Source organism: Aquila chrysaetos, chromosome 12 (genome assembly GCF_900496995.4).
Source record: "Aquila chrysaetos chrysaetos chromosome 12, bAquChr1.4, whole genome shotgun sequence".
Taxonomy (NCBI): domain Eukaryota; kingdom Metazoa; phylum Chordata; class Aves; order Accipitriformes; family Accipitridae; genus Aquila; species Aquila chrysaetos.
The window spans coordinates 35,911,541-35,924,871 of NC_044015.1; the positions used below are offsets into that span (position 1 = coordinate 35,911,541).

A 13,331-nucleotide genomic window follows, 5' to 3' on the forward strand; every position below is an offset into this window, starting at 1 on the left:
TGACTACATTTCTCTTTATTTTGCAGTTTCAGGGGTTTAGATACAATAACCATATTCCTAGCACTGCACAAATTGCACTTTCAGTACTAGATCACACACACCCAAAATACGTCACAGTAGAGATTTCTGAAAGCAACATACAAACAAATGAAGGGATCAAGCCTCTAGCACAATGAGCTCAAACTACGTCAATGTAGTTGCATTTTTCTCCAGAATATTGTGCTTTTTTCTTAGAACTATTACACTTTGAGACGTAACAGAATGAAATTACAAAAGCATTCCCTAGTGTCATGATCCAGCAAGTTACATTGCAGTGGACAGATACTCGACTCCAGTTTCTGACATCAGAATGTCTCCTCAGTCAGAGGAGTTCATGGGCCTAAGGTAAAGCCATAAAACTTTTCAGAATTTTCACCTTAAGACAGCAAACTCTCCATATCCACCTAATTTACATTTACAGACACAATTTGCAATCACTGGTGCTGGGGTGCGCAAACAAGTGTGTGATCATAAAGGCATAGAGTGTATGTAATTTCACAGATTCGCAAAAGCAGTTCCTCCATATATTTCAGAGAAATACAGGCTCTGTGTGTGGCTAATGCACACAGAGTTCTACACACAGATGTAGAAGTTTTGTAACTTTAGAGGTGTTGAAAGTATAACTATTTCAGATGTCAAGTATTAAAAATTGTTCCTCCCTTCAAAGAATGAGGCAACAAAACGTCCATAGAATAACTAACAGGACGTCTTTGCCATTTTCATTTGCAGTTATGTTTTATTAATCAATCTTCCTTTTCTTAAATTATACTCTGTGGTCGAATCTGAAACCAGAAAAACTATCCCTACACACGCACCCATCTAGCACAAAATTAAAAATAAATCAACAACAAAATGCAGAAAGAAAATCTAAAAACATTGGCACTAATATTTGTCGACACTCACATTTTGGCTCCTGATATTTTTATCTTTCTGAGACAGTGCTGTTCCAAGTCTTACATGTCAGATTTTGCCTCCAACTAAGCATGCAGCAGCCAATTCCTCCTTTCCTTCATCCTGCAACAAAGCCACCATCAAGCAGTTGATCAGAGTAGATCCAAATCTGGAGAAGTAAAACTACAGGATACAGGGGAAAAGCTGCAGGACAGTCGGCTCTTGGGCTTCTAGAAACAAAAAATGAGGGACAGCAAGGTGCCGAACGCAGCATCACCCCCAGCACTCTGCAAGCCATTCCTGGTGACTGTGGGGAAGGTTGCAGGCAAGGGCAGCCCCTGGAAGGGCTCTTGCTCCCTCACCCAGCACCAGGTAAGAGCACAGGGACATGCAGGTACGGCTGCGAGGCCTTCTCCTCCTCCTCTTTGCCTGCCTGGCAGCTTTGATTCCTCCATGCGCTCTTCCTCTGTTTAGAAGCTTGACACAAAATCCACCTCCCCCTTCCTCTCTGCTCTCTGGAGGACCTCAAACTGTCAGATGGAAATGCACTGCTTTCTGCTCCATCATACAGAAAAACTGAGGTCCCTGTCTAGAGGACAGCAATAATGACTCTCAAAATATCTGGGGATTGATCTTTTTATTTTTTTTAAATTCTTGCTTTATAAGAGATTTTTTTCCCCATTTTCTTTTAGATCTTGTCCCTTCTAATTGGTTTTTATGTTTCCTGCTGTTCTTGACAAAAAACCTCTTTCTGCAGTAGAGGAATTTATAATTAAAAATGCAACATTCTCTGTGGAAATAACATTTGCAACACTATACAATTCTTTTTCTTCAGTGTAACTCACATTAACACTAGGTGCACTTACAATATTTATTCAGATTTTTGTGTTTTAAAGTATTGGATGAGGAAATACATACATAATATTAACACTCCAGCACATGAAACAAACATACCAGTTTCCTACAACAGAGACTTCTGCCTTTGGACTACATGATAATGCACCACTACAAATGAAAAGATAAAATTTAGTCAGGAAAGAAGGACGTTTCTCAGCAAGAAAGGTCACTAGCACGAGCAATTCTGCTGCGAAGGGGGTGGGTTGTCTGTGAGTCGCATGCTCCTTCCAGAAGTGCCCCTGGAAGGGTCCGATTCTATACTCTCTGACATCTTTTCACAAATTATATCCACCAGACGCTCAAACACCTGCCTTACGTTGATGTTTTCTTTGGCACTAGCTTCAAAATAGTCAAAACCTGTGAGAAAAAGTGGAAAAAAAATAATTAATAGTGACTGATGATAATGGAGATGATTTTTAAAATACTAACCATTTTTTTCAGAATTCACCTTAAGAAAACAAGACATTAGACAATTCTTAAGCTCAGTTGATTCCCACAATCTCAGAATACTGAGCAGAAATACTTCTAAAATTTATCAAGCATTAGTAAGAGTCAAAGGCATAAGTGGATCCCTACCACAGCCCTGGTAAACACGTCTGCAGATGATACAGATCTGAATAAACTCAGGACAAGGGAGTCGAATTCTCCCAAGGCCACTAACTGGTAATGTACGGAGGGGCCTTCCTGGGCTCCATCCACCCCTGCGCGACGGGGCCAGGCTTACTCTACGAACCACTACTGCAGTCTGGCAAGAGCAGAGAGCAGAAAGAGAAGCGAGATCGTGGTCGTATTCCTTTTGCTGACCAACTTCTGCATTTGTGAGCGGAATGCTCCACAATTTTGGTCCTGTTTTTCCAGCTCCACAATTTTGGTCCTGTTTTTCCCGTTCTTTGTCTGATGAGACGGAAAGCTCTTCAGGGTGATTAATGCTTGTACAGCACATGGTACGACAGAGCACCCATCCTGACAAGGGCCGTTCAGCACTGCTGAATTACAAATAATGTTCAGTGCCTCCTACAGAGTAATTGCAGCGTCCAGTCACCAGCTCCTAGCTGCAGGGATGAGTACGGATTCTCAAACACTGACCCCTTCTGATTTAAAAAAACCAAACAAACCAGCAAGGCTGGAGTTATGTCAAGGTGGGGAAGGCACACAGACAGCTATTGCTGCTGCCTCCCGTTGACAGCCCGCGCTACGCAAGAACCAGCCTTCTCGCAGACGAGCCTGAACCCTGCCTCAGCCAGCAGAAGTGCGCTGAGCTGTGAAGCATTTCTTTATCTTTCTAACCCCAGGGGACTCAAAGGCCAACCATCACTTACAATGGCTGTTGTTTCTGTTCTACCAGGTTATTATATTGCCAACAGCAAGAGCTCAAGCACCACGGAGAGTTTATTTTGCAGTAAGCTACATTTTGCTGTGCTTCATTTTGGGGGCATTCTGCATTGCATCAGTTTTCTTCGAATCTGCCACAAACAAAGGGAAAGATAAATCGTCTTAACTGATTAGTCCACCACTGCTGGTAGACCAAGTCACCCTGATGTGTGAGATAACAAGTAGCTATCTACCCCATTTTAACACTTTTTAAAAATCACGGGACAACAGATGACGTGTGTTGGTGGAGATGTTTGCCTCATTACTAAATAAGGACAGCTGTCCTGCATCAGGCGAGGGTTCTGTCTGCTCCACTTGCTGTCTTTGATGATGATTAAAAACGTATACAAAAGGCACAAGAAATCAGATAACTGAACTTAGACATTTGTCAGTCCAACATTGGTTTAGGTTCTGTGGCTGAATCTGTTTTGGTTTAGTTCACGTTCAGGCCAGTAACAATTTCTTAATCTGATTAGGAAATTATTTCGATGATGTTAATGTCAGTATACAAACATAAACATGCTGAAGAATAACCTTTATGAGAATCATTATAATGAAAGCTAGCAGTTTAAGCAGTCAATAGTCAATTAAAGAGATTCCTCCCACCTAAGACACAAAGTAATTTCAGATAATGCTGTACACATTAGCACAGTTAATATAAGGAACAAATTACTGATAAAACCAGATATGTTTTTCAGCCCTCTTAAAAAGAGCATTTAGGATTTTGGGAGGCTACAGAAGAGGAGGATGGGGACAGCACTTTCCAAAGGCATGGTTAGCTTTTGTTTTGCTTTGCAGTGGGGTATGTTTCTTCAGGGTGAGCCAGACAAGCACATGGACAGGTCGGGAGCAGACCTGGGGATTCTTCAGCAGAACAGTTTCCTACTGATGGAGTCAGTTGCTATGGTAACTCTGTGCGTGTGTATGTTTTGAAGTGTCCCATACATAAAGGATCCAGATTCTAGATGCCAAGTTTGTATTTAAACAAACAGATTAATTTTGGGGGGAGAAAAAACATTAGAAGTCCAAATAGGAGTGGGAGTTCCAGTAAAACTCTCTGTTTGCTCTTACATTGTTCCGGACAAATCTTCAACTACTACCAGTGTAATCACTCTTGCAAAATCTGTGGGCACACATGCATTCAAAACGATTTTGAGAGTCTGCAAGCCAGGAACCGAGTTTATTCACATTCATATTTTCAAAAGCAAATTGAATTCCAATGTGTAAAAAAGAGCCCATAATTGATTTTGCAAACTAACCATGTCTTTGCTTTGCTAGTCCTACATGTAAAGAATTATTATTACAATAATAATAATAATGATGGGAAATTAGAGGGTTTAGTTTGATATTTGCTCATTATTTGTTTATGATGGCAGTGCCTCAAGGCTTCAGTCATGAATGAGACCCCTTTGTGCTCAACATATGTAGAATTTACACTTGAAGGCTCTAAACCTGCAGGCCTTTGCAGACATGCTTATTTTTTTTGCAATTGAAACATGAAAAAATAATCTGATCACTCTTAACTCTTTGGAACAGTGACCATCTTTTTGTTTATATCACACAGGTCCCTATCACAAAGCCATACTTTATACTCATCCATGAGCAGGGTTTCTATACCTTCCCTTCATTAAAAAAAAAAAAAAAACAAAAATAACAAACCCCCAACTAATAAATACACATTATCTAAGGTTTAACCATAATTAGCAATTTGATCAAGGTCACACTTTAAACTACAACAATGTATGCAGCGTGTACTAGAACTCCAGTACCCCCAGTTTAACAATATATTATGCACCCTCCAATTAATGCTTAAGAATTGAAGACAACATAAGATTTTATAAGTTGGGGGTGATGGTAATTCCTTTGGGTCTGGTAAGAATCTCTACTCTTACAAGCTAAATGAATATTTACAGTACGCCCACTGTAAGGGTCTCCACTGTTAACTGAATTAAATTTTAACAGGATTGACTTGCCACTATGAATTCTTTAAAAGATGACAATATAGTTAAATCTTAACACAGAAGCCCTGAATCCATATTAAAAAGATCATATGTGCTATAATATATAATGGAAAATAATAAATAAATGAGAAATTAGGAGGCGTTTATTTTGCTGTTCATTCTACAATTTTCACTGCAATCCCATCTTCCTCTCAGTTGAGCTGTTTTGCTTTTTCTATCCCATATCAATAACATAATGTCATTTCCCTACCTGGATAGAGAAGCCTGGTACATTTTTAAAGTATATTTTACTCAAGTCTACAGTTCTGATATAGAAACTTTTTTTTCATTGTTTAGTTGCAAAAAAAAAAAAAAAAAAAATATTCTACAAAAATCAATGTTTGCATTCTGAAAATGACTATATGGTACTTCGAGAACTGCAGACAGAATTGTGTTTATGAAAACTTTTTCTCTTTTCATTCTGCTGAGGTAATAAAAGCTGTTCTCTCCAGACAAACTTTATCTTCCTTACATCCTTAGATATTAGCTTTACAGATACAGCAACACTGCAAGAAGGTAGTATTCAGCACTAAGCAAGTAAAATAAGGACCTTGAATATATTACGCTTCTTAGCTGTGATACCATTATTAAAGAATTACTGCTGGAAGCACTTTTTATCATACAAATTAAAAGGAACACAGTATAAAGAAGCAGAAGAAAAAGAGCAGAAAGGAAAGCTTTGACATGTACCTAGCTGATCTGCCAGATGTTTCCCTTTCTCCACAGGAACAATTCTTTCATCCTCCATGTCACATTTGTTTCCGACCAGGATCACTTGTGCATTGTCCCAGGAGTAAGTCTTGATTTGTGTGGCCCTACAGCAGGTCAAAAAAGAGTGTTACTTCCCATCAGCCATGCCAAAATACAATTGTACGTTAAGTATGAAAACAAGTACCATTAATGACAGCATCAGTATCTCGACCGTATATTGGTTAAAAGACAAATGACCAAGCTTACACATAAAGCACGAATGCAGATAATGGAATTTATAGCACCATTCTATTTTACTACTCCTTAACTTTGTGTGACAATACAGTTTCTTGTTAAGATTTTGCAAGTGTTTTAAAGACCATGAGACCCAGACAAAAAGCTGAATTGAATAATTTTTGAAGTCTAGGCACAAAAAAGCATTCTTCTGAAGTTTATTCTTCTTCAGCTGTAATCTGTCAGAGGAACAACAATCAATTACACCTCTTAAGGATATTGTCCCTATAGAGAAAGCCATACAATACACACTTCATCCTAGATTTACCACTTCCTGTAAAATGCCTAACAATAATTCAGAGCAGACAAAAAAGATGCTCATTTGCTGCAGCACATTTGCTGCAGAGTTTTAGTAACACCAGATGAAATTGTGTTTTGAGAGTCAAACAGATGGAAGCATCAAGTCGCTTTGCTTGAACAGCAAAACTGGTTCATGGACACTGAAAATTGCATAGAAACAAGGAAACAATTGCCAAAGAGAAACAGAAATTTACCAAATTGGGAAGATATGGGATCAAGGTAAGGCTCTGTGAGCTAATATTTGAACCCAGCAGGATTAAGTGATACCTAAAGCAGGAAAGAGCAGATGCAATGACAGACGGCAAGTAGCAGACAAATGCTAACTTCAATGACAGAGGGATCAAGTGCATGGGAGCTTAAGCAGGAGCACTGGGATGAACTTAAAGCCTCTAAAGGTCTCTGTGGCTCATGTGCTGAAAACTGGAGTAGAGCTAGCTGTGGATCCCAGGACTCTGACCTTACATTTGGCCTCTCTATAGTTTTTCTATGACAGAACAGAAGATTTTTATTTCTATTTATCCTGAGGGGCCGGTCCTTTCCCACCATCCTCGGTGAGGTGTCACGGAACCAGCAGCAGAACAGTATTAGCTTCGTAGCGCTCATTTTCATCCATTTTTTCAGACTGGCCCAACCTATTTTATCTTCACCAAGATAGCTTTATCTTTTAAGACTCCCTCCTTCCCAAAGGTAATTAGGTTGCCAGAAGCGATACAATCCTTCCCTCCTGCACCCCTCCTTCAGTCCCTAACTCACCTTCCCACTCTTTGTCCTTACTTGCCACCCCTCCATACAGGACACTGCAGTTTCAGACAAACCTGCCATTTCCCAGGAGAGCCAGGATTCCCCTCAGATTTTTACTTCTGTTTAGTTTGCTTGAACTCCCTTAACAATAAAGCACTTGATTCCTTCTCTTTTGAATTAGCAGCAGCCTCCATCTCTGATCTACAAATGATAATTTTTAATTAGTTTGAGTTGCTTACTTGCCTTTTCCATGGAAAGCAGACAGTCATATTACTCCACAGATATCTGTGAAAGAGGGGGTCATTTCACTGTGCAACTTGCCTTTAAGCAGCACTCTGTTTGGATTGCACTGGAAAACATAAACCTAAATGAAGCCCATTGCACAAGCCCAGATCCATACTGCAACATGCAAAAATAATAAAGGACTTTGCACAGTGAAACTTCTTACTCTTCTTAGTGTCCTCCTGGAAAGGCACTCACTCCAATCCAAATTTGGGCTCCTCCACTTTCACCCTTCTGAGTGCCTCCCTGTAGACAAGCCCTGTGAGAGCCAATACGAGCCTGTGATGAGTTTATGCAGTACTCTGGGGTTTCTCAAGGCTCATCACAGAAAGGGATGACCTCAGAAATCAACCAAAGCCCAGGAAGATGAAATCTCCCCAGTCTCCCTCTATAAGCAATAAAGAGAAAGAAAGTCTTTCCAGGTTCAATTTAAAACACCTATAACCAGGCTTCTCTTCTGACTCCCATTCCTCTCTTGATTCATTTCAGCCCCTGGGGGGGTCATATGGGGACACACGGCCAAATCTTAGCTATTTAAACAGAATTACTTAGAAAATGAAAAAGAAGAAAAAAGCACAAAGGTTCTCCAACAGAACCTCATCCTTCTACTTGTTTTGTACAAGTTAGTGAAAAGCCTTTCTGGCAGAACACTGCCATTTACACTTACTAGGAATAAAAACAAACAAACAAAAGTTATGAAGAAGAATGTCTAAAAGAAACCTGATTCCCATACAAAAAGAAAGGCAGCAAGTTTCCAGAAGCTTTTGGAAAAGTAAATAAAAAGGCTTGTGCAACTGAGATGTTTCAACAACTACCAGGGCAATCCAATATACACACTGGGAAAAATGTATTTCTGTGACACAGTAACAATGCTGTGACTTATTTGTGCTGAATTCCCCAAATTAATGATAAAGCATGTTTTTTATGCTTCACACGTAGAAGAAAAATAGTCTCAGGTTCACAGTTACACGGATATATCAACAGCCTAATTTGGAGATCAGCCTTAAGGATAAATAAGGCCAACAATTTGTGAACCCAGCTGTCACTTAAATCTAAGTTAAATTTAACCAATTTTTTCTTCCCTTCTATGAAATTGTCTAGATTGTCTAAAGCAGAGTTTCCATAATATTTTCTTTTTACTTTACAGTATCAAATGCTGAGTATATTCTAGTTTCAGTACAGTTTCAAATGAGGTATAAACCACTGATTTATCTACACGCAAAACTATCAAGCCAACGTCAAATAATAACTGTCAAAGGAGCCTACTAAAAAAAAGATCTAGAAACTGAGCTGAGAGCCATGAAAGCTCATTTAACCCTTTCACTCACCCTACAGGAAAGACATCCTATTATTCAGCCATGATCCTCCTCATTCAGGAGAAAGAGTGCCTTTACTTGGTTTAGAAGAAGTATTTCTGGAGTGACACAAAGCAAATCAGAATCCTCTTTAGGACATCCACCCATAAGAAGGGTGAGGTAAAAAGATCACCCAAGGAAGAAATCATATGGCAGACTGGAAGAGATATTCTCATTTCCCTTGTGGGCAGGTGAGGCCAGGTCAGGAGGCTGTTAAAACACTCACATGCCAATGAGCCAGAGATGAGAGGTAAAGTGCACCACACATACATGGGAGGCAGTTTTAGAGGGGATATTGGAGCTTCGTTAAAAGGCTCAGAGAATAATACGGCTAGTGAGCACAACCTGCTATGGCAATTTGCCAGCTAGAGGGAAGATATAAGCTCTAAGATGCTGGAGAGGTCTAGAAGGGAAAACGTTTCTCTCTGATGGAGAGCTGACTTTGCACAAGGCTACCTTCCTATAATTTCAGTGTAATTATGAAAATGAATTTTGAGATCTATGCACACCCCTATGAGCTCAACAGAAGGTAAGAGTTTGTCATGGGCAAGAGCTTACTTGGAGTGCTAGGTCTCTGGTTCAGCTGTTTGTTCATGCTTTTGGCTTGTTTTCTGTAGGGAACTCTGCAGGAAGAGACGGTACAAGAGAAAGCAGTGAGATGGGCTGAGATTCATGTTGACAGCCTGCTTACACAGCATCTTAAAAAACCTGAATCACTAGACAGCAATAGGCAGGGCACCAGCAAGAAGGAACAAGCTTTAGACTGGAGAACGTCCTACTCTAAAAGACAGATTACTACTGTACACAACTTGACCCATTCCAAGGTTTTGTGAATGGGTACAATTTTAGGATCCAGGAATTATATTCAAGTGGGAAATTCTTACCAGCCAATAAGAATGGACTGGGATGGAAAGCAGCCAAAAGTTAGTGGAAGGGGCCTCACTTCGTATTTTATTTGCTAATGATTTTCTTGAGGTATCCTTGTAAGCTTGATTGTATTTGCTTTATGAACCCAGTCCCATAATTACATGGCAGATGGCTTACTCATTTTTTTATGCCAGGAAAACACTCGAATTCCATCCACATATGCTGTTTTAGAAATAACTGGGAAGGTTAACAGGTTCCTTACTGGATTTAATTCTTATTAACTGAGTACTGCTGATTGATTCTCAACATCTGAAAGGGCAGCTGATCTGCTGCATCATGCTGCATTTATGACAAAATATTCAACTTAAAAGTATTCTTTATTTACTGTAGCTGGACACTGCAAAACGCATCACTAGCCAGCTAGGATAGCAGGACACTCAAAAGAGAGAAAGGATGTGTAGGATTAATTGCTGTAATTTCTGGAAACTTGCAGGATGTAAGAAGACCCAGGAGGAGCTTTGCTGTTAGCTTTTGCATATATTCTAGGTATATGCCCCATTTAATTTCAGTGAGGGTTGAAGTATGGTCTTAGAACCAGTGTGGTTTGTTGCAGCCTCACCTAAACCTCTGCAAGCAGAGAGGCAACTCACGTATTGGGCCACACACATTCCTTTCAAGTAGCCCAGAGAGGTTGTGGATGCCCCCCCCTCCCCGGCAGTGTTCGAGGCCAGGTTGGATGGGGCTTTGAGCAACCTGGTCTAGTGGAAGGTGTCCCTGCCCACGGCAGGGGGGTTGGAACTAGGTGATCTGTAAGGTCCCTTCCAACCCAACCCATTCTATCATTCTAAAAAGCAGCTTGCAACTTTGCCATTTCATGGGAATCTAGGAGCAACGCTACTGAGGATAACAGCTTCATTAATGGAGAAGAGGTGGTTCAGGCACTTGTCCTCCCATCAGACCGTCTCACATCCCAAACCTTCTGGCTCCAGCCCTTTCACTCTTCTGGAGGTCCTCCCTCCTGGGCACAGCAGGGAGAGCAGGAAGGCTGTTCAACCCATGCGTGATGGATGAGACAAGGCAGAACTGAGCAGCAAGGGCATGCTACTGACTTTGCAGCCTGTGCAGCTTCCCAATTGCTGCCACTCCATCCTCTCACCAGCACTGAACAGAAGCACTGCAGGAGTGTTAGGGCTCTGTTTTTATCGTTAGGCGTGCTGCTGCTGTCTCTCACTTGACCTGAAGAAGGGACTAGGCTCATGGACATAAAGACTCTGAGCTAAAGGAGTTCAAGTAGTAGACACCTTAATTTGCCACAGAGAGTATGGTTCCTGACTGAAGTCCAGATCCAGTGTAATGTTTTTTTGAAGCATATCACCCAACATGGTGGAAAAAAAAAAACCCAAAAATCCTACCTACTTGCTATGCTAGCAAATGGCAGAGGGTGATATAGCAGCACAGCACCAGACAAGCTTTTGTTTCCATTTCTTGTCCCTTTGGAAGTTTAGAAAGCAATTTTGCAGACTGGGAAAAAAACGTCTCTTAGCTGCATCGCCACTAGAGGACTCTGCTGGCACAGCGATGCTGCTTTGCTACAGTCCTCACCTCTCCCGTGGACAAGCTTCAAAAGGAAGGAAATGGGCTACCACAGGCTGATTTTATCTGCCACACTACATCATTTGTGCTCAGAATCTTAAAACTGATGGTTGGAAAGATTCATGACATACAGAGTAAAAAGCAACAGTGATGGTCCACCTCTGTTGGATGGTCCACTATGTTTGGCTGATAAGGTGCTCTTAGCAAAGATACTCATGAGGTCCCTGTGGCACAGGAAGACATGAAGTCAAATACACAAAGCCAGCCTTTCCTAATTCTTATGCTCTTGCACCATTGCCTTTGATGGAACAGATGGTAGACCATCTCCAATACAAAGCTTCAGGTTAAACTTTACCTGTGCAAACATTAAAATAGTAGCTCATAGTGGCAGCTCATAGATTGAGATTTGGTATTTTTTGGCTAAGTTAAAACTGGTAAGTAAAACTTATTAGAGAGGAACCAACAGACAGACAGACAAACCGGTCATATATACCTTGTTTCATCAGGGAACCAAGCTGAAAATATTCATAGTTCAGTGAAAGATATTGTCCTAGCTCACGTGCCTGCATGCCTATGGAAAAAATCCCTGTGCAGACATTTGCAGAAACAGCTTCATCTGAGGTTGGTGGAGGGTGTGCCACATGGAGGAACCTGTTTTTAGCAAAGCCTTTGGGTTTGTGTTTCTACCAAGGAAAAATTTATTCCTCTATCATTAGTTGCTGAAGGACAGCTCAGTGAAGCTGTTGCAGTTCACTTTCTGCAGCATGGTGTCATGGTACTGGAGATGGGGTGAAAGTGGAGACTACATCTTTAGATGCAATGATCCTGACTGACTGCTTCAGTGGACAATGAGAACAAATAATGGGCAGCCTTGAAAGAAGGCCAAATTACTAGAAACAACAAACCATGTTGTTGCAGCTTTGGAGTTACAACCTAGATTAGGGGATATAGAATATGTGTCCAGCAAAAAGCCAGACTGAGCTGGATGCTAAGAGCCAGTGCCATAGCCAGCATATGTCACATGCTCCTGGTAAGTCACTGAGATCATTGCAAATCAATCTCTCAGACTTGGGAGATTACAGTAACCGCTGCATTGCCTTTCTTTGCACACTGACCATACCTATCTGCAGTATACAGCAACAGGGTAACAAGCAGAAAAGACTGCAAGACATTTGAAAGGAACCACAGGGGTATTACTTCTGAGGATAAACACAGCCTTTCCTCTACCTTCCCATGCCCTGTATTTCCTACAAAATCTGGTGTCCCTTTGAGAGGATGCCGTGTCAGAATGTGAACTCCAACAACAGGGTCCAGCCTTCTGCTTATCTGTGCTGTGCCTGTGGCCACCACCTCACGGCAGCAGCTCAGATGTTTTCACCCCAGGCACTGTGCTGGGTCCCTGCTGAGAAAACAGCTCCCATCAGCTACCACCGAGGGGGCTGCAGGCACTGCCCATGGCCACAGCAATGACACGCGCTCTGGCTCTTCTGGGAAGACCACTACTCTTCCTGCCCTGTACATGTACTTGTCTGGAAGGCAAGAGAGCAGGACGAAGGTCTGGGCCACAGCTCTGCTTCCAAAAATCAGATCACAGTATGGGGTGAGATTGGACATTTCTTCCCGAGGAATAAGGCAGACGGCACAAGCTACAATGGGAGCCTCCAGGTGGGGAAGGGGAATCGCGCACCAAAATGTCGTGGAGACGAGCCTGGGTACCAATGCAGCTTTGATAATGTCATGGAGTTTTTCAAGTGGCTGACCTGGTGCTTTCTTTTTTCACTGTAAACTAAAAATATTTCCAGGCTTTTTGTCATCAGAAAGTCCAGAAATAATTTTCTGGTGTTTCTGCATTTGTACCAAATTCAGTGGAGCCAGAGAAGCTTATAGCAGCTGAGAATCCGTTTCATACCTACTTTTAGGGCTAAGTCCCTACCCTTCCCATTTAATAGGTAACTCCTTCTCCCCCATCCCACCATTCCACACTGAGCACTGCCTTACAGAGTTGTTCAGG

The 13,331-nt window shown here is 41.4% G+C and overlaps 1 protein-coding gene across 5 annotated transcripts in view; it reads right to left on the reverse strand.

The window, feature by feature from the left end:
* The window catches only part of RAB3B (RAB3B, member RAS oncogene family), a 60,572-nt gene continuing 47,241 nt past the window's right edge, over positions 1-13,331 (reverse strand). For 4 of the 5 annotated variants that reach the window (XM_030033646.2, XM_030033643.2, XM_030033645.2 and 1 more), the window contains 2 exons: positions 5,889-6,013; positions 1-2,184 (listed from right to left, as the gene is read on the reverse strand). In XM_030033646.2, the coding sequence (XP_029889506.1) occupies positions 1,997-2,184; positions 5,889-6,013 (313 nt within the window). In that variant the 3' untranslated portion in view covers positions 1-1,996. The remainder of the gene's footprint in view (positions 2,185-5,888; positions 6,014-13,331) is intronic. The other variant, XM_030033647.2, reaches the window with a different exon arrangement.